The sequence below is a fragment of the Notothenia rossii genome, assembly GCF_949606895.1.
Source record: "Notothenia rossii genome assembly, chromosome: 1".
NCBI classification, from domain to species: Eukaryota; Metazoa; Chordata; class Actinopteri; order Perciformes; family Nototheniidae; genus Notothenia; species Notothenia rossii.
In genome coordinates, this window is record NC_136912.1 from 84,307,178 (window position 1) to 84,324,998 (window position 17,821).

The 17,821-nt window shown below is 38.8% G+C and overlaps 2 protein-coding genes across 2 annotated transcripts; one reads left to right on the top strand and one right to left on the bottom strand.

Annotated features, from left to right (window-relative positions):
- Positions 1-17: 17 nt before the first annotated feature.
- Positions 18-3,630, bottom strand: sgcb (sarcoglycan, beta (dystrophin-associated glycoprotein)). Its single transcript, XM_079693412.1, has 6 exons — positions 3,480-3,630; positions 2,260-2,469; positions 1,959-2,144; positions 1,650-1,841; positions 1,332-1,463; positions 18-1,209 (listed from the first exon to the last, which is right to left on the bottom strand). Exons 1-6 carry the CDS (start codon positions 3,492-3,494, stop codon positions 1,009-1,011), a joined length of 936 nt encoding a protein of 311 aa, XP_079549538.1. The 5' UTR covers positions 3,495-3,630; the 3' UTR covers positions 18-1,008.
- Positions 3,631-4,815: 1,185 nt separating this feature from the next.
- Positions 4,816-10,066, top strand: spata18 (spermatogenesis associated 18). Its single transcript, XM_079692894.1, has 12 exons — positions 4,816-5,176; positions 6,334-6,439; positions 6,547-6,662; positions 6,818-6,936; positions 7,080-7,175; positions 7,276-7,410; positions 7,495-7,726; positions 7,906-8,061; positions 8,167-8,342; positions 8,557-8,680; positions 8,798-8,860; positions 9,126-10,066. Exons 1-12 carry the CDS (start codon positions 5,090-5,092, stop codon positions 9,180-9,182), a joined length of 1,467 nt encoding a protein of 488 aa, XP_079549020.1. The 5' UTR covers positions 4,816-5,089; the 3' UTR covers positions 9,183-10,066.
- The last annotated feature ends 7,755 nt before the right edge of the window (positions 10,067-17,821 follow it).

Below are 17,821 nucleotides of genomic sequence, written 5' to 3' on the forward strand. Positions count from 1 at the left end.
AAGCCAATGATAAGAAGTTTCACATAGCAACACGTTTCTTTATTGAAACAAACATAGCAATGAAATGTTCAACATTTTATTTCAAAAATAAGGCTGATTGTTTTTGTGTTTGTTTTTTCCTTAGTTGATCAAAAACATGTTTTCTCACAACAGGCTCTGAGAACATTTCTCAACATCAGCACTTTTTTTTTTAAAAGACAAGACAATCCAAAGCAAAAGTCAAATATTATATACTATATTGATCAAAATTCAAACCACTCAATAAAGCAAAAATGATTTAGACTTTCCTGTCATTCAATATTTTAATATATTTTTGTCACACAATCTCCCTCTGTTTTTTAATATTGTGTTATTTTGCTTTAAAAAAAATAGAATATTAGATACATATTATATTATATATCATCCCTTTTAAATCCATTGGCACGTGCATTATCGACAGTCCCAGAAAGAGACCTTCCCTTCTGCTTTAACATTACTGGATGGCTTAAAAAAGGTTTCTTATGTTTTAGAGTTTATGCCAAATTTAATTATACATATTGTCATGTAGTGTCTCACGCTTCTCAGTAAATATAATTTAACAAAATCTCAAACAAAGCTGCCAGAAACAATGAACAAATGAGCAAATACAATACCTCTACACGGTTTGTAAATTGGTAATACTGGGAGTTAAGGCAAAAACAAAATACTGCTGTTTCTCATTTCTATCAATGGTCATTGTAAACCACAATGTAATGAGTTATACTGAAAGGGCATAAATTAGGATACGCTTGGCACATCTGAAAACCATTAAAACACATATGTTCATATCTTTGGCCAAGTGGCAATGATCTGTAACACAATTCCTGTTTGGCAACTAAAATAAGGAATACAGAATTTGACGGGTACACTGCAGAGGTATTACTAAGTTATGATAAATGCCCTATAGAATTTTCTATATACACAAATGTGTAACTTGACTTCAGTGGTGACAAAGTGTAGACACTTGAAAGTAGACTTTAGCCAACTCTCCTACTGAGTTTTTCCACACGGGTTATCTGAAGTCTGGCAGCCCATGTTGGGATATTTCACCTGCACACGGAACAGAGTCCCATCTGCACACATGCAGAGCTTATACCGTTCCATGCCTTCATCAAAATACACATCTCCTGCAGAGTTAGGGATGCGTGAAACATTGAACATGACTGATCCATTCAGAATGATGCTGTTCTCCTGCAAAGAGAAAATAACACATGTATACAAACCATCTTTAAACCATATACATGCAAGAGTTTGCAAAACCTTTATTATAAAACCTGCCCTCCGTAACCCATGTTACAACACTCCATACTTACAGCCCTGAGCTCGATGCCTCCGCCCACTTTGAACTCTACAGTCCGGCCCATGATGTTGACGCCCTCGTTTCCTCGAATGATGGCCTTGCCGTCCCCTTTAATGTTCAGGTCAGAAGATGCACTACTGGTGATCTAAAATAAGAGACAAAATTAACACAACAGTCAAAAACAAAGGCAGTAACAAAAGTTGAATTGAACTATTATTGGTTGTTGTTTACTGATAGTATTTCACAACCTGTGCACAAACCAATACAAATAAAAACTATTGTTAGGCTGATATAACTTTTTTGTTATAGGTATTATAAGCATTATACGCACCCTTTCGGTGGAAGCCTTTTTAACACTGAGAATTTTGACTCCTTTGGGCAAGTGGAACTCATGGTTTTCAAAGTCTGTGCTGAAGTACGTGTTCTGTGTCCGAGGGTCTGTGAAGGTTATGCCAACGTCACTAACGATTGAGGTCTTTTCTTTCTCCACACTCAGCTTAGTGGTGCCTTGCTGGAACACAACCTGAAACGACATGCATCAAATTAACGAGAAGCGTTATAAAAGTATGCACACAATATTTAAGCTTCTATCTTTTCAAATTGCTCAGTGTATACTGTGAGTCTCCTCTGTGTTTCTTACCGGATTGTTGTTTCCAACGAGGACGAGGTCCTGGTCCTTGCGGCCCCCTACTGTGCTCTTGTGCAGTGGGTGAACGATGCCCATGTCCGCCTTCTGTTTGAAGCGCAGCAGTCCACTCTCATGGAACTCCATACTGTCACAACCATTCGGACCAATACGGATCACTGTCCATATTACCAGAGTGATCTGAGGGAAATAATGCAACAACACATAATGATATATGAAGCTCTGACAACTTTGTATCATATTTTTCAATAGTGTATTCAAGACAATGCATTAGATTGACATTTGTATTGCTTACAATAAGGTTAATTAAGGCAAGGATGAAGAGGAGGATAACGATGCAAACAGCCATGTTTCCCTTTCGTCCTCGCAGTCCAGTTTTATGAAGACGTTCCTCTTCTATGGGTACATATCCTGCTTTGAAGTTACTGTTGTGTTCCTTGTTGATATTTCGTCTTTCTATAGCCTTCTCCCGCATGGACTTCTTCACAGGCCCATTTGAACTCTCCTGGAAAGGCAAAACAATAAACAAATCAACAAAACAACACTCAAATGTATAAAAGGACAGGCTGCTTCACCTACGCTGTGAACGAGACAACTGCAGGTTCTTCCTGCTGCTGCAGACTCAACAGGTCTGTCTACTGATTTTATTTAGCTTTTTAAAGTTAAATATAGTTATAATATCAAGCTATTTTTTGACTGATCGTCCTTGTTATTGCACTTCACTGCTGTACCATGGCAAATGTCCACACTGTAGGGCTAATAAAACATTGTCTTATTTAACTTAGAAAAACCCTCCACATAGATAGACTGGAATTGACCATTTAAAATCTAAATAGGCTACCCTCCAAGGCAAGATAATTACATTTCACACTTAGCATTTTATATTGTTTCCATGCGTTTCTCCCTGATTGGAACAGTTTACTCTACATTTCTTCTACCTACCTCTACAATCTTTAGGTTTGAGATGTTATCTCTATCAATTAGTACGATTTACCAGCCAAATTATGGTAAAATATTGGATGGTAGATACAAAATACCAATAAAAATCTATCTAGCTATTTTGCAGGTGGACACAATGAACTCATGTTGATCCCTGTTTCCTATTTATCTCCTGTTTCTAGGCTCAGTGCTGGAATGCATCTCAGTTAAATACCCCACGACTGCCTGTCTGTAGCCAGAACTAAAAATAAACTGCCCTCATTTTAGCAGCAATAAATAGAGGCAAGCCCGTGTGTCCTTATTAAGCAGCTTCTATGGCCTTTATTTTAGCAAAAACATCGATGCTGTTTACCAGCACATCGGTCACAATAGCGGCATTGTTATTCCCATGTAACGCTAGCTATAATAACGACACGGTGGCGAGTATTTATAACACGTAGGGGCGACAACAAAGCGGAATGCATTTATATTTATTACTCCGGGTCAATCGGGAACATATCATTGCCCTATTGGCAAACAACAAGCAATACACGTACTAAAATGCAAGAAAAACAACAAATACTGAAGAAAACGGACCTGTTCCGACGCCATGTTGACCCTCCCTCTCCTGCTTGCAGAGTGAATGGGACCGTACCACTTTTCACGGTCGAAAATAAAGAACGGGTATGTTGTGATATTATAACAGGTCGAAATAAGTTAGGAATAAAAAGGTTTTGATAAAACGAACATAAACAACCCTGTGCAATTTGTATTTGCATTAAGCGAGCTAAAAAGGGACGTTTATACACAAGTAAAATATGGTGCATTCCAAGTTCAACCATCCAATGAGAGAAGGGTCCCAAAATAGAAAAACATGTTCATTCATATTTTCCATAGGTAAAATGCCAAGCGGGCAATAACCATAGGCCATAACCATAACACTGTCTCATCCAAGCTCCAACAATACATTGTAAGCAGCATTTGGTACAAAGTAGTACATTGAACAAACAGTTATATTTCAGCTTAGGCTACATATTATTTGTTATTGAATCCTGCCTATATTGAAATAGAAACAGATTTATTTAGGGAATAGGTATACAGTTTATCTAATTTACTAATAGCTATACCTTAACATCTGCATATGCATTCGTCTGCTCGTTCAGGCTGAAATTACTCATCGTAATCATTTTTAATTAATGCTGCTTATATTTAGGCTTTTCAAAACAAGATATATGGTCTGGCAACAGGACCAGAGAGCTCTCATTATAATAACTAAATAAATGACATAAATAAATAAGGTAAAAAATAAAGAACTGTATAACATCCTAAATTATTAAAGTAAATCTGAAGGTTTATTTAAAATAAATATGTACATAAATAGAAAAAATAATCTAATTAATAATTGTATTTAAGTTAATAAATTCAATTAATAAATTGGTTTTATATTCTCATTTTTTTGATAACATTTCTTTGTTTTGAGCAACATTATTTTCTTATTAGATGTTTTGAAATGCAAAATAAATACATTGTTTTCAAAGAACGTGTTCAAATGACTTTTTGTACATCTCTTTTACATTATGTAATCCATTATCATGACAGCCCAACCATAGAGCCCAACACTAACTGCACTGTTAAATCATATTAGTCTTATGTATGTCCTAGTATTATAATCGGATTAATTTCAACACACACACACACACACACACACACACACACACACACACACACACACACACACACACACACACGCACACACGCAAACACGCACGCACACACACACACACACACACATACACACACACACACACACACACACACACACACACACACACACACACACACACACACACACACACACACACACACACACAAACATCAGCATTCTGTGTTACCGAGCTACAGTTCACCCTGTAGGCCTTTGGTGTCGTTTGACAGTATGACATTACAATCGTATTTACACCCCGGCAGAACAGAGCCTACAGAGGAGAGACAGACAGCAGTGCTCCTAGTTTCCGTAAGGAATTATTTGTATTTAAAGTGGTTTGTTTTCAGGTTGTCGCCTACAGTCTCGTCTCCTGGTTGCCACAACTGAAGCGACGCTTGGCAGCACAGTCGTAGGTGGAGAAAAGCTGCCAGGAGAGGAATTTGAACTGCATCGTGTCCTGCAGGAGCATTTTAAAGCTCCCAGTAGGCTCATTAGGACGGACATGGCCGATACTTTGAGGAGACTGACCCACACATCCCCTTTCAGCGTCCTGCAGGACAAACTTGAGAGCTGGCACAGAGAGTACCATGTAAGTTTATCAATAATTAAAGACCACCGACCTAAATCTGACCAAAGTTCATCTGTTGCACCGTGTTTATGTAATGCATTAGAGGCTATAAGTCAAATGTGTGTACATTTATAATGTATGGGTTAGTCAAAGCGTTGCAGAAACATTATTTCCTGGTATAGATGATGATAAATTGCTTTGCTTACTGCTATAAATTGGTGATTTGTCCACTATCTCGATTTGTATATACTTTTTATTCGGCTATTTTTATTACGGGCAATGCCATGGAATGCAGTGGTTTGGATGATGCATGCATTTATTTAAAAATACCACAACAAAGGAATGCAAAGCTTGTTTTAGATGACATTGATTTCCCGGTTGAGTTTGGTTGCTATGGACGCCGGTTGCCCTGGCTACAGGTGGACTTTTCCGAAAAAGTTTTTCTGCTACGATGGTTCACTTCCTGTTACTTCCGGTAGAAATCCGCTGGGTGACTTATATGGGCTTAACCATAGATATATCGGTTTAAGGTGGCGGAGGTACCGGAAGCGGCTTTTAATTATTTGTATTTAGGGTTTTTTATTTAACTAATGCCACACAATTTGACTTCAGGAAATAATGTGAAAAATACATACAATTAAACATCCAAGGGGGTTAGCACAAAATGGTATGGAAAATAAACAAAAGAAAAACTAAATAAAATAAAAGATTAATAATAAAATATATTATTTTAAACAAATTATATTTGCTAAATATATGAATGTGTAATATAAGGAGTTTTTATTTATACCTATGAAAGAAAATTCTAGGAAAAGGTATTCATCATTCCTGTTGTTTTTATTGAAACAATTATACAAGGTTACAACACAAAATCTTGTACAGCAAACAGTGGCGTTATACGTTTTAACAGTTATTTATACAACAATAATTGTTCATAAGGACATAATACTGTATATTAAGCTACAAAATAAAATATACAACAAAACAGCCTATATACAGTAGCTGCTGCCTGTTACATTTTGCAATTTTAAATGCTTCATGCTTTTAAATATTTGATTACATTAATAAAAAACTAGCTGATTAGTCATTCTCCTTGTCATCTTATGTCTGAAATGAACTTTACTAACTTCACGTTGTCTAGTTCATTAGCCTATTGTTTGTCATTTTTGTCCTCCCAGGTTATTTCCTGTGACAACAATCTAAATAGATGCTGTGAACTGATTGAACTAACCGCAAAGGTCCAAGGTCAACTGTTTACCATCCTTAACCACACAGCTGCTGAAGGTAGGCTATATATTGGCAGTAGTAAAACACAGCAGTATAGCATTATCCCTCTCATTATAACAAGCAAGCTATTCTTCACACTCGCTGGTTTTACACTGATGAATCAGGTGGACACTATGCTGGAGTAGACACTCTCAAAACTCGCCTGCTGCCGTGGCTTGGAACCTGTTTCTCCATGGCCAGGCCCGTGGTCTCTGATGACACCAGTCTGCAGCTCTTCCAGGTGACAAGCTTTTACTTTGCTTATTATAACAATTTTATAAGGAAATCCATCAAAAATAATCCAGTGTAGCACACAGTGTCCAACCAATTACAATGAGTTCTCTTCAATATGTACATCTCCAGTTGTGGTAACTGTATAGCATTTGTTTTGATCAGGATTCAGTTGAAAAGGACCGAAGGATCAGGGAGCTCTCTGCCTCCCTTGACAGTGACATACAGAGGAAGGACACCGAGCTGTGCTCCACTCGCCTGCAGTTGGACTCCATTAGAGCAGAGTGAGTCCAACAGATATAAGACAGCAGAAGCAGAGCAGTCATTCAGTTTCCTTCTTCAACTAGCATGCCTCTGGTTTAAATGCATTTGGATAAAAGTCCATGGAAAATTGGGATGTATATCATCTAATTTTGTATCTCTTCAGATTGGTCGATACTCAGCAGGAACTGGATGTCACAAAGAGAGAGTCAGCAACTACTCTGCTGGCAACTGAAGAAGAAATATTGCAACTGAAAGCAGAGTGGGTGGTTCACAAAAAATAGTGCCATGATCTATTTGCTCTCAAGTGAAATATACATGATGTGCTACTTTTCTTGATGTGAAGCGTGTCTTTCTTTCAGTTTGAGATCCGCACATGAGCAAGTGGAGAGTTATCAAAGGAAGATGGCGGCCTTCATTGATTATGAGCGGCAGATTCGCCTGCTCAAAGATGAAGTGTCTTACCTGAGCACAGACAAGACCGTGCTGCAGGAGAGGTAAACATGCCATCAGTGTATGTGCATGCAGACACCACTACACAGAACTGACTTGAATGATAACGTTTCTCTTCTGTGTTTCAGGTTGGTGAGGAGTCGTTCTCCGAGCCCCTTGCCGAGGCTCAGTCGCTCTTCCAGCCCGATGAGGAGCGAGTCGCCCACCAGAGCGCAGCTCACCAACTCCTCCCGCTACGCACGCCTCATATCACGCTTCAATGACCTGTACGCGGTGGAGCGGCTGGAGGCCCAGGCCATTCTTCGACGCCACATTGATGACGTGGAGATGGTCCAGAAAATCATCTTCATTGCCGTCGTGGTATGACTGAAATTGTTTTAGAGAGACGTGCAGATCAGAAGAGCGTGCAGAGAAGAGAGTGCCCTATCTGTTTAAATTGACTTCATATGTGCTTGATTTCATCAGGGTTCATATTATGACTCATTTATATTTAGAGCAATTTATTTTTAAATATCTTGTTTTTTGTCACCATGTCTCAGGAATCCTTTAAGACAGCAAAACTGGCTTACCGTCAGTTCAAGCTGCGAGTGAGAAAGACGTTGTCCCCGCACTTTGGGTTAGAGTACCTGGAGGATGCAGCAGTGGACTACATCGTCAGAAACCTGGACCTCTACGACATTCAGGCCAGCATCAATGTAGGACTAAACCCTTTATGTCTACTCTTTGCAGCATTTATGGACAAACTATTATGTTACTAAAACGTACGAGTCATCTGACCTTTGTGTTTAATTTCTCCCCAGGATGTGATCAATGCCATGAATGTGAACCCTCGGATCTCTTTTCCGCCAGAGGTGGACTTTTTCCTCATCAGTACCTTGATCAGGGAGATGTGCAGGGTGGCGTTTGCCATGCAGACACTGGACCCCCCGCTTGACTTTTCCTTTGCCAGCGATGGAGAACTTTACAACGACCGCAAGTCAGTCCTTTGTACATTACTGTGTCTAAATTACAGTCTGTCTTTTAACGGAATGCTCTACAAGTGTTCAAGTAACATGTGATGCTACATGACCTGTAAAACATGGCCAGTATATTCCTTAGGTTATTTGCAGTCTCTACCAGTAGATGTCGCCCTCACACACATCAATTCTCACAGCTCTCCCTCTTTGTTCCACCTCTTCTCTGACTGACAGGTATCGCCGTAGCTATGACTCTGAGTTAACTGCTCCTCTGGTGATGTACCATGTGTGGCCTTCCCTGTTGGAAGGAGATGCTGTGGTAGTGAAGGGCGAGGCTGTGACAAGAAGGGGTGCTGTGGTACTGACTGTATAAAACTTCAAAAATATAATTCATTTGAGTGTTCTCTGGAGAGTAAGGCCTCCCTGAAAGCTCAACATAATGTTGTGTTTTCTTGTGGTACATCTGTTTTTGCAGTGGAGTAGAAGCAGGAGCACCAGCCCCGTGCGCTCTCGCTCACTCAGCCCAACTCGCAGTCTTGTAAGTCTCTATAATCTTTGACAGTACAACCAAACACACAGAGCCATAAACAACATTTGGGGTTTTGTTCAAGAAGATTGCATTTTTTGTCTGGTTCAACATTCAGCTTGATTTAAATCTCAAATGTATCATTATTTCTATTAAACATGCATGCAAATCCATGGATTTAAGGGTATGAACTTCAAACCCCTTTCAATTTGAATTTGTTTTCTTTAAATGTAACTAAATTGTTGAACGCTTCATTAACAATACTATGTTTTTTTAGGCATTTCTTAAAAAAAGAAGCCTGTCTCCTGGACGTCTCAGAGCGAGTCACCTGTGATCTCCGGCCTCTCTATCAACTTACAACTTTACATCATATCATTAAAATAAACGTCAAAGTATTATTATTTGTATATTCACACTTGTGCTCACACCAAATAAAGCAATGAATTCCTCAGAGACTCAACCACCCAAAGGCTTTCCAGAGTTTACAAATCTGGGGCATTCTGATGGGACTTTGAGGTACATGATTTCAGTACCTGTAGATTATAGATAAAGCAAAAAGCAGTGTGGCAGATTACTGAGCATTCGTCTTAATTGACTATATTAACTCTAAGATAGTACTAACAGTATTTTAGTAATAGTTAGAAACCTTAAAGTGCATTTTTCAGAGGGAAACTAGTCCTGCAGCACTTTCTTTGCCTTACAGATGCATTGAGAAAAACATATTCAGCCTTTACTCCTCTCTTTGCTTTTGACCAAAAGTCTAAGCGAAATTCTTTAAGCGTATTGCAGGACATATGGTGCTTATGACCGGTGCTAACTCCTCCAGTACTTGAGTGACAGATTATTGGTTCTTGTGATTTTTGTGTCAATTGTTGCAGTGTTTTTTTTACTTCTTATTTTCCTCTTTTGGTGCTACTTTGTATTCTGGACTTTTGTTTGAGATAAATGAATAGTAAAATCATATGTTTATGACAGGAATAGCGTTAGTTATTGTGAACAAGAATAGGACCGGTAGCTAGTCAGTATGAATTCAATATGACACTTATTTAACATTTACAACTTTTTATCTCTTTAATCGATTAACAAATATAGTTGATACAGTTGAATTAATACATGTTGATTTCACTATGATTTGATTTGAGTTGTTTGGCGACTATATGTATAGACCGTGCCTTTTGTGATTGATTGCTTTTTTAAAGATGAAATGACAAACCTTTAGTTTCCTGCAAAGGCTGTTTTTTTTAATGTTAATTCTGTCTTTTTTTTGCTATTGATTATTTGTTTCTCTGCAGCCTTACACTGTTTCTTGTATTTTGGCTCTCAAAGGATTCAACTTTAGTTATTTTCCCACAATTTGCTGAATAATTCCCCCAATTTACATTTTTCTGACAAAAAGAGTACTACTACCCTGTTTTAACGTTAGATGGTGCTGCTGCTCCATCATGAATGTGAGCCCACTTTGCTAAATGCACTGCAGTGGTTGCAGGGCAGAGACTCTGCAGCTTAACTTTCTGAATAGTAACTTCATTAAAAAAAATATGTAGCCTACCCCAAATGGTATAACATGACGTCACTATATGTGAAACATAGACTGCTGTGAAAAGAAATGTTACAAAACTTAAAGTTGATCTTGATAGGACTTTTTATAATATGCTTTGAGCCATCTTAGGCACTGGGCCTCATTCATGTGTGCCCGTGCACCAGTATGTTGACATTTGAATGAAATTCTTAAAGGAATCCCGGCAGCAACGTCGTAGTGATGCCTTTCAAAATTATTTTAGCCTTTTTAGCCGCCTAATTAGCTCTCTAGGCCTTGCCCGGGGCTGCACCCACATGCTCCACCAGGCAAACAAATTATGCTGCCAGCTCTTCAGATCATTATATGTAAAATAATTTGCTTCGCGGAGCAGAAACTGAGCTCTGAAAGGCCCCTGTGACCTCTGTGTCGTTAAAAAAACTGTCTTGACGGGTTCTCACATTGACCAATTCTGTAGTCAGTAGAAGAGTTATAGTTGTGTTTTTATTGCTGCCTTGGATAATTTAGTAAAAAATACGATTTTTTTAGAGGATTATTATATATATATATATTATTATATTTTAAGCTCAACAGTACGTCTTTCCTGGTACTGATAAAAGCTAAACTTGTGGGGATTTGTGTAAAGAATCGTAAACAATTGAATATCATATTATGCTTTTACCCACAGAGGGCACAACTGTGTTGAACTCGAGTGCCAATGCAGTTTAAAAATACAAACCCCAGACGGACCTATTTGCCATTTCTCCAGCTGCAGCAATCCAAAATTAAAGTGATTTCTCACAAAAATATAAAAAAAAAAAAATCCTTTGTTAACCTTTAAATGAGCAATGATGGGACACTTGGAGAAGATATTTGGAAAAGAAGAGTGTATATGCAGAAACGCATGTCATGGAAACTTCCGCCATGCCTCCTCATCGCACACAATGAGCTACTTGTCCGATGTGCAGCGGTTCAGAGGGGTCCTGGCTCCTGGGACAGAGGCCAGGTCCTGCTGCCATGATACAACTGTGATGGAGCCTGGAGACTCTGTCTGAACTCAGTGGGAGGGTATTTACTCAGGTGTGTTGTGGTCAACTGTGGTCATGGACAGGGCGACTGCAGAGAGTGGTTGATGGAGATGAGAAAGAAGAAAATGATTGTGCTGTCTCTTCTATGGGCACTAATGCAATGAAACCTCCTTCTTGATGTCACAGCACTTCAATACAGACAAAGGATTTCCATTTGACAGAAAGATAGAGGATTTAGCTTCCACAGCCAGATTCAGCTGTATTCTGGTAGCAAAACTGCATTTCAGCAGGAGCTAGACGTGAAATCTTAATTCATGGCCCCAAACCAGAGACAGTAGTAGCTGGAGCTCACCCTAAACAGACTGAAGAGCTGAAAACCCCATACGTTTCCAGTTTGGTGTCAGAAGCCTGACTCAGTGCTGCTGGACCGTGTGATATTTCCTCAGGACGTTCTTAATGTGCTCAATGCTGGCAAGAGCTGTGTCTCTGGAGCTTGAGCATGATGAGTACCCGCCCTGATCCCACAGCTAGACCAGGGAATTATTAATCGAGCTGTATATCACGGCACATGATGACATGGTTATGTGTGACCAGGCTGGAGCGCATAAATCAAATGCTATATATTAAAAAAGAGAGAAGAGGAAATGAAGAAAATCAAGGTCAGAGCAAAGTTTATGTGGCAGGTGTTCTCTGAATAAAGAGATTTTTATTTCCAAACAATGTCCAAACATGGATACTTGTTACTAATCACCAGCCTGCGATTGTTGACTTTGACTTTCCTCTAATAGGGTCACAATTCAAAAGAGGAGTCAATGAGCCACTGCAGATCGACGAGGCCTCTGTTTATCCAAGAGAGGCAGTAGGGTCTGTGGCCCAGAGAGGCCGTTAAACACATCTGGAATGGAGAAGGATGCAGGTCTTGCACAGGCGGACCCTACGATTTATGACAGTTGGGACAACACGGAAGTAGAGAAAGCACATTCATGACTTCAGCTTCATACTGTACTAGTGCAATGTTGTGTGTGACTGATTTTCAGTGCACCATATGAACAGAAGGGCCCCACCCTCTGTACTCTGAGCCGTGCTGGAACACCCAAGGGTTATTTCCTTGGCACTAACGAGTGTGTGAGGTCATAGCGAGGACTGGCTGCAGGCATCAGCCCAATAGGTGCTGGGGAGCAAACAGGCGGGACTGCAGATCTTCTCAGTCGCAGTGAAATCAGACATCAAGCGACCACATCTTCTGCCAGAGATACCACGGATAAATACTTCCTTCCTCTCTCTATGACGACGACCATATCAAATAAAGAAAAACGACTTCGATTTTGGACTCTCTTTTTCCCAATGCAGACATTTGTCCAGACTGTTTCCTGTTCCTACTCTGTCATCCGTTGCACATCTGGGCTATCACATTTGTAACGGTTGATTAGGAATATTTGAAAGCCAAATGATTTGATAAGTTGCCTTCAGAATAGTCTGTTTCAGACAAAGGTTGCCAGATAATGAGTAATGAACTTGGGACTTCTTCACATAAGCAGCCATGGCGGTAGATGTAATGTCTCAATGATGGAGTGGAGAAAACATCCAGCTCTGCTTAAACATTATTATTCCTCTGATGAGCAGAACAGACCTGGCCTGGTAATCATGTGCCCTGCCTTCTCGTAAGAGGCGCGACACAAAAGCAGAGTCCAGGAAAAGGTGATTTGGGTCGTTATTTTCCACCGTTTTTTTTTTTAACACATCATCAAAGCCTCAAAGGCTGTTATGACCTTTTCTCTTTTTTGTTGAGGAAAGGGGAGATCAGCTAGATGTCAATGGGATTTGAAGGCTCTGCTCTGCTTGGCATAGAGATGACAGGTGGAAAAAACCCCACAGCTGCCGAGTAGAGATGTCAATCTGAGCTTTAATTACATGGTTTGCTTTGTCAGGAGGTGCACTGTGGTGAACCTGCTTCTTGTCCTAAAAGAGGGAGCTCTTACTGGATGCTAGAAGGCTCCATGTAAAGCACATCTGGATGATGTGATTAATGGGAAAAACAGCCAACCATTTACATTACACTGTAGCACTGGCAGGGCAAAGTGCCGTGGATGCAGGTGTGAGTCTCGTAGGTTACTGCTCCACTGGGGCTTGTTACATTTAGCTTGGATTTCATACTCTCACGGAAACAGACGATCAAATCTGGCGCCAATCTCGTGTGCGACTGGCTTCGGCACAGAACACCCCCCACCCAGAACAGGGATGAAGGAAAGGAACATTTTGGGGAGAGAGAAAGAAAAACTAAAGATTTGAGAGCTGAAATAACAACGGGCTTACATAGAACATGTAACTATTAAATATATGGAAACTTTCTTGTTTGCCCTCCATGAGTGCTGAGTCTCCACAGCTTCACTTACACTGAAGGTTTTCAAAGAATCAACAAATTAAAGAGGTTATAGAACATGCTACAGAACAATGAGACTTTTTGATTTAAGTTCAATTTGATTTGCTTTGTTTTATTAATAATGTGAACAGTATTTACATCTGACTTTTCAATCTCAGTACTCTGTCTTCTATTTAACAACAGTAATGAAATGTAACCACTAGATGGCAGTTTAACACAAAACAATGGTCAGTGTCTTGCACTTTCTTACAGAGAAATGCACTAGGTGGAAGAAGTACTCGGATACTTAAAGTAAAAGCATGAACAAAAAATTGCACCCAAAGGAAAAGCACACCATTATTACCAGCGAGATTGACTAAAAGTATAAAAGAAAATACATGCATAAATAACCCCTTTTAGAGTGATATATATTCATCTTATGCATCAAAATCAGAATCAGAATCAGAATACCTTTATTAGTCCCACAGAGGGGAAATTTGCAGCGTTACAGCAGGAAAGAGCCACAGACAGCTTAGTGTTGCATATCTTCATGCGTTTAAAAAAGTACTAAGTTATAATATAATATACAATGTGCTAAAAAAGTACTAAGTTATAATATAATAAACAATATGCAAAAAAAAAAAGATAAAAAACTAAAAAAGTTACCTAATTTTCAAAAATACAGATCAAAAACAAATCAAATCTACAAATCAAATCCTGTAGCAGTTCTTAGGATTTAGCAGCCCGGTATATATTACAGTTATTAAAGATGGCATATGTATATAAAGTATAAATTGCACATAAAGCACATATTGAACACAGTTTGACGGTATTTAACAAGTTACACAATTTACAAAATACAAGATACACACCTTGTAACAGTAACAAGGGTTTAGCAGCCAGGTATAAATAAACATGTAACTATGATCAAATGTAAGAGATGGTAATTTAACCTATTCATATATTAGGTTATATGGTATTTTGTATGTTTAATCTTGACTTGTACCAGAGAGAAGAAGAGCAAAAATAAGTAGAAGTTTCTTAAAAAATGAACAGTAGTAAGGTAACATGACTTTCCACCACTGTAAATGCAATGCTTACAGTGAGCTCCCCTCCATGAATAAGCTTGTCGGGAACTGTTCAGGTAACATTTGAACTTGCCAAGGAGATGGAAAAACATTATCCAGCTGATCTCCTATGATATGCTGCCTGTCTGCCCGGGGCCCTGTCAAGTGCTCCTAACAAATGCCTCTCTTTGTTGCCCAACGCTCAATCCCCAAGAGGGGGCAGATAGATACATTATGTTCTAGAGTACGACTTGTAGGAGGGCTGTGTTCCATTCTTTTGAGGAGCCAAAGCAGATTTTGTGTTGATCAAAAAAATAAAGTGAATATAGACAAATTATTCATGGGAAATGTTATGTCCCTTCATTTCAAAAGGAAGAGCTGGAGAAGTAAAATAATATTTCAGGATGCGAAAAACACTTGATATAATCTGAGCATGAACACTCTGAATCACGTATACATGTTGAGAATATCCAAGTATTTTAAAATAGGGAGGGAACGATTAAATAATGACTCATAACTGTAAATGTTAAAGAAAACATCCTGTAAAAATGAACGGGAAATAACAGTCTCATTGCCACTTTGAGCATCCTGACCTTGTCTTTTTTATTGCCAGCACATGCTCAATCCTTTGCTGTGGAATGACGACAAATGTGACAATCGCACGTGACAGCAAGCTAACACGTGTCTCTGATCAGACAAAAATGCAGCACAACAATTTTATAGCTCAAGAAGACATAGCTGCTCACAGTTAGAACATAATAAACCAAAATTGAAAAAAGGAAATTGTTTATTATGTTCAGATCTGAGCTGTGGATTTTTTTATGGAGATGGTAAATCCCAGTTTCTTTCACTGGTATGAGCTTAAGAAAAAGGCAATTTTGTTCTCTGCCCAGCAGTATTGAGGCTAAGTAGACAAGAAAATAAGCCTATGCAAAAATGACCACAATGTATTTTAAATTAGTTTAGACGCTCAAAAAGATCCAACTCTCTTTGTCACTGTTTATCAACCTTTCACTTATCAGAATTGCACTATTTTACATCTTCCTCTTATCGAACACAGCCCACCCTGACACTTCAGACACACTTACATCAACACACAGACAGTGAAGTGTCAGACATTCAACACTGAACACTGTTGATCTTGAACTACTTTTCCTTCCAAGTCAGTAAAGAAGGTATGAATGCAGGTTAACTGTATACACAGGAAAGTCAGATATCTGCACTCTATAACTCAACTAATAAAATACATTTGTTGTTTTTGTTTGTGATGATTGGAGCTGAAACTAGATTACATCTGTGACTGTTGTATCTGCTTTGTCACTGACACATTGTGTTTAACGCAAGTATATGTAATGTCTTTTGTGAGCTTTCCAAGGGATTGACTGACACCAGTACACCTGGTTTTGTATTTGTGAATGGAAGTCTAGCAGACAGACTAACTGGAAGTTACGAAAGCCCTCCTCTCTCTGGGGACTTTACTTCCAACATCTATTTTTAGAGCACTGCTCTGATAATTAGTGAAAAAGAACAGGTTTATTTTGTTCTTTTCCGATACAGCTGTCACTGACATAGCCATGAGTCAATGTTTTTTTTTATGTACAAAATGATAAGTCTTCTGTGTACACTCTTCAATTCTCTGGAACTGAGGTGCATATATGGGCGGTTACTGTAACCTCTGCTCACTGATATGCTCCGAAAAAAAAGTTCTTTTTTATATACTTTGATGTTTTAGTTTAAAAGCAAGCTATGAAATCCATCATTCCAGTCATTTGCAGCCCATCTGCACAGCCTCCAAAACATTTACAACCAAACAGAGACGAGATAAAGGGAAAACCGTGATATCAAACAATGACACAAACAACAAAAGACAAATGTATACGAGTCAGATTGCACAAAAAAAGAATATAAAGCCATTATGGTACTTTCAATCTTTTAAAGTCTGTTCCCAAACTAGGATTGAGAAGACACAATATAAAGGTTGAGACAATGATTTGAAAATCTGCTGGTTACTTTGTCTTTATCCAGAATTGACCTTGTACAAAAATAAAACTGACACATTTCATAATTACACATTGTCTCATTGTTGTGTTCATAATAGATGCACTGATGTCACTTACAGGCATCATATCATTAGTTTCTGGGGGAAAAGTGGTTATCCCTAAATGTACTGATAACCAGGACACTGTCAGGGTTTGGCTGAAAGTGTGTGTTTGTGTGTGTTTGTGTTTGTCCCTGAGGTGTGTTCATCTTTCTGAACAGCTCTCTGTGGGAGATGATGTGTTTCTGAGAAGTGCCCGCAGATCTTTCCATAGAAACAGAATGAGAGGGCAGTATCATGTCCGGGACCACCTGTGGATTTCACTGTGTCTTCAATTCTAAATCTTAAAACAAATTAATGGAGAAGACAAACACCCTCAACGAACCCTGGCCTTGTTGTGCCTCTGACCGTACTAAATAACAGTTTAGACACTGAAACTCCATACTGACAAATATTGTGATAAAGTCTCCGATATTTATATTAAATTATAATTGCTTCTAATGTAATGCAAGCGCCTATAATCGATGTCTGGGAGGCTAAAATATACTTTAAACTATTTAAGCATCTTTAAATAAATATACTAAACTACATACATACTGTACAGTATACCATATGCTTCTAAGGGCATATCGTGGTTCATTTTGTATCTGTACCTGTTTATTCAGGAATCAAACAGGTCATTTTAAAATAAAATTAAACTTGAATACTTTTGCCAATTGCCGGATGATATTAATTCTTTAATTAGGAAGCAGTTAATTGCAATTTGCCTCAGATGTGTGATGAAACCACTCATTAATACTCCAATTGTCTCCTGCTCTTCTTCGATGGATGGCTGAGTGAGGGCAGACATAGGGTAGAAAGCGAGGAAGAAGACAGAAAAGTGTATCAACACAGAGTAAAGACTGTGCCAGACTCCTGGCAGCTGCTGTATCTTTCTCCTGGGGGATTAGCTGAGGTTTCAGGGT

Bases quoted from the DNA above. Each gene is read 5' to 3' on its own strand.
- spata18 (XM_079692894.1), top strand. From the start codon at position 5,090: ATGGCCGATACTTTGAGGAGACTGACCCACACATCCCCTTTCAGCGTC. The intron at 5,177-6,333 runs GTAAGTTTATCA...TTGTCCTCCCAG, and splicing joins GCTGGCACAGAGAGTACCAT to GTTATTTCCTGTGACAACAA. The intron at 8,861-9,125 runs GTAAGTCTCTAT...ATGTTTTTTTAG, and splicing joins TCAGCCCAACTCGCAGTCTT to GCATTTCTTAAAAAAAGAAG.
- sgcb (XM_079693412.1), bottom strand. The intron at 2,145-2,259 runs GTAAGCAATACA...TATTTCCCTCAG, and splicing joins TTGCCTTAATTAACCTTATT to ATCACTCTGGTAATATGGAC. The intron at 1,842-1,958 runs GTAAGAAACACA...ATGTCGTTTCAG, and splicing joins TCGTTGGAAACAACAATCCG to GTTGTGTTCCAGCAAGGCAC.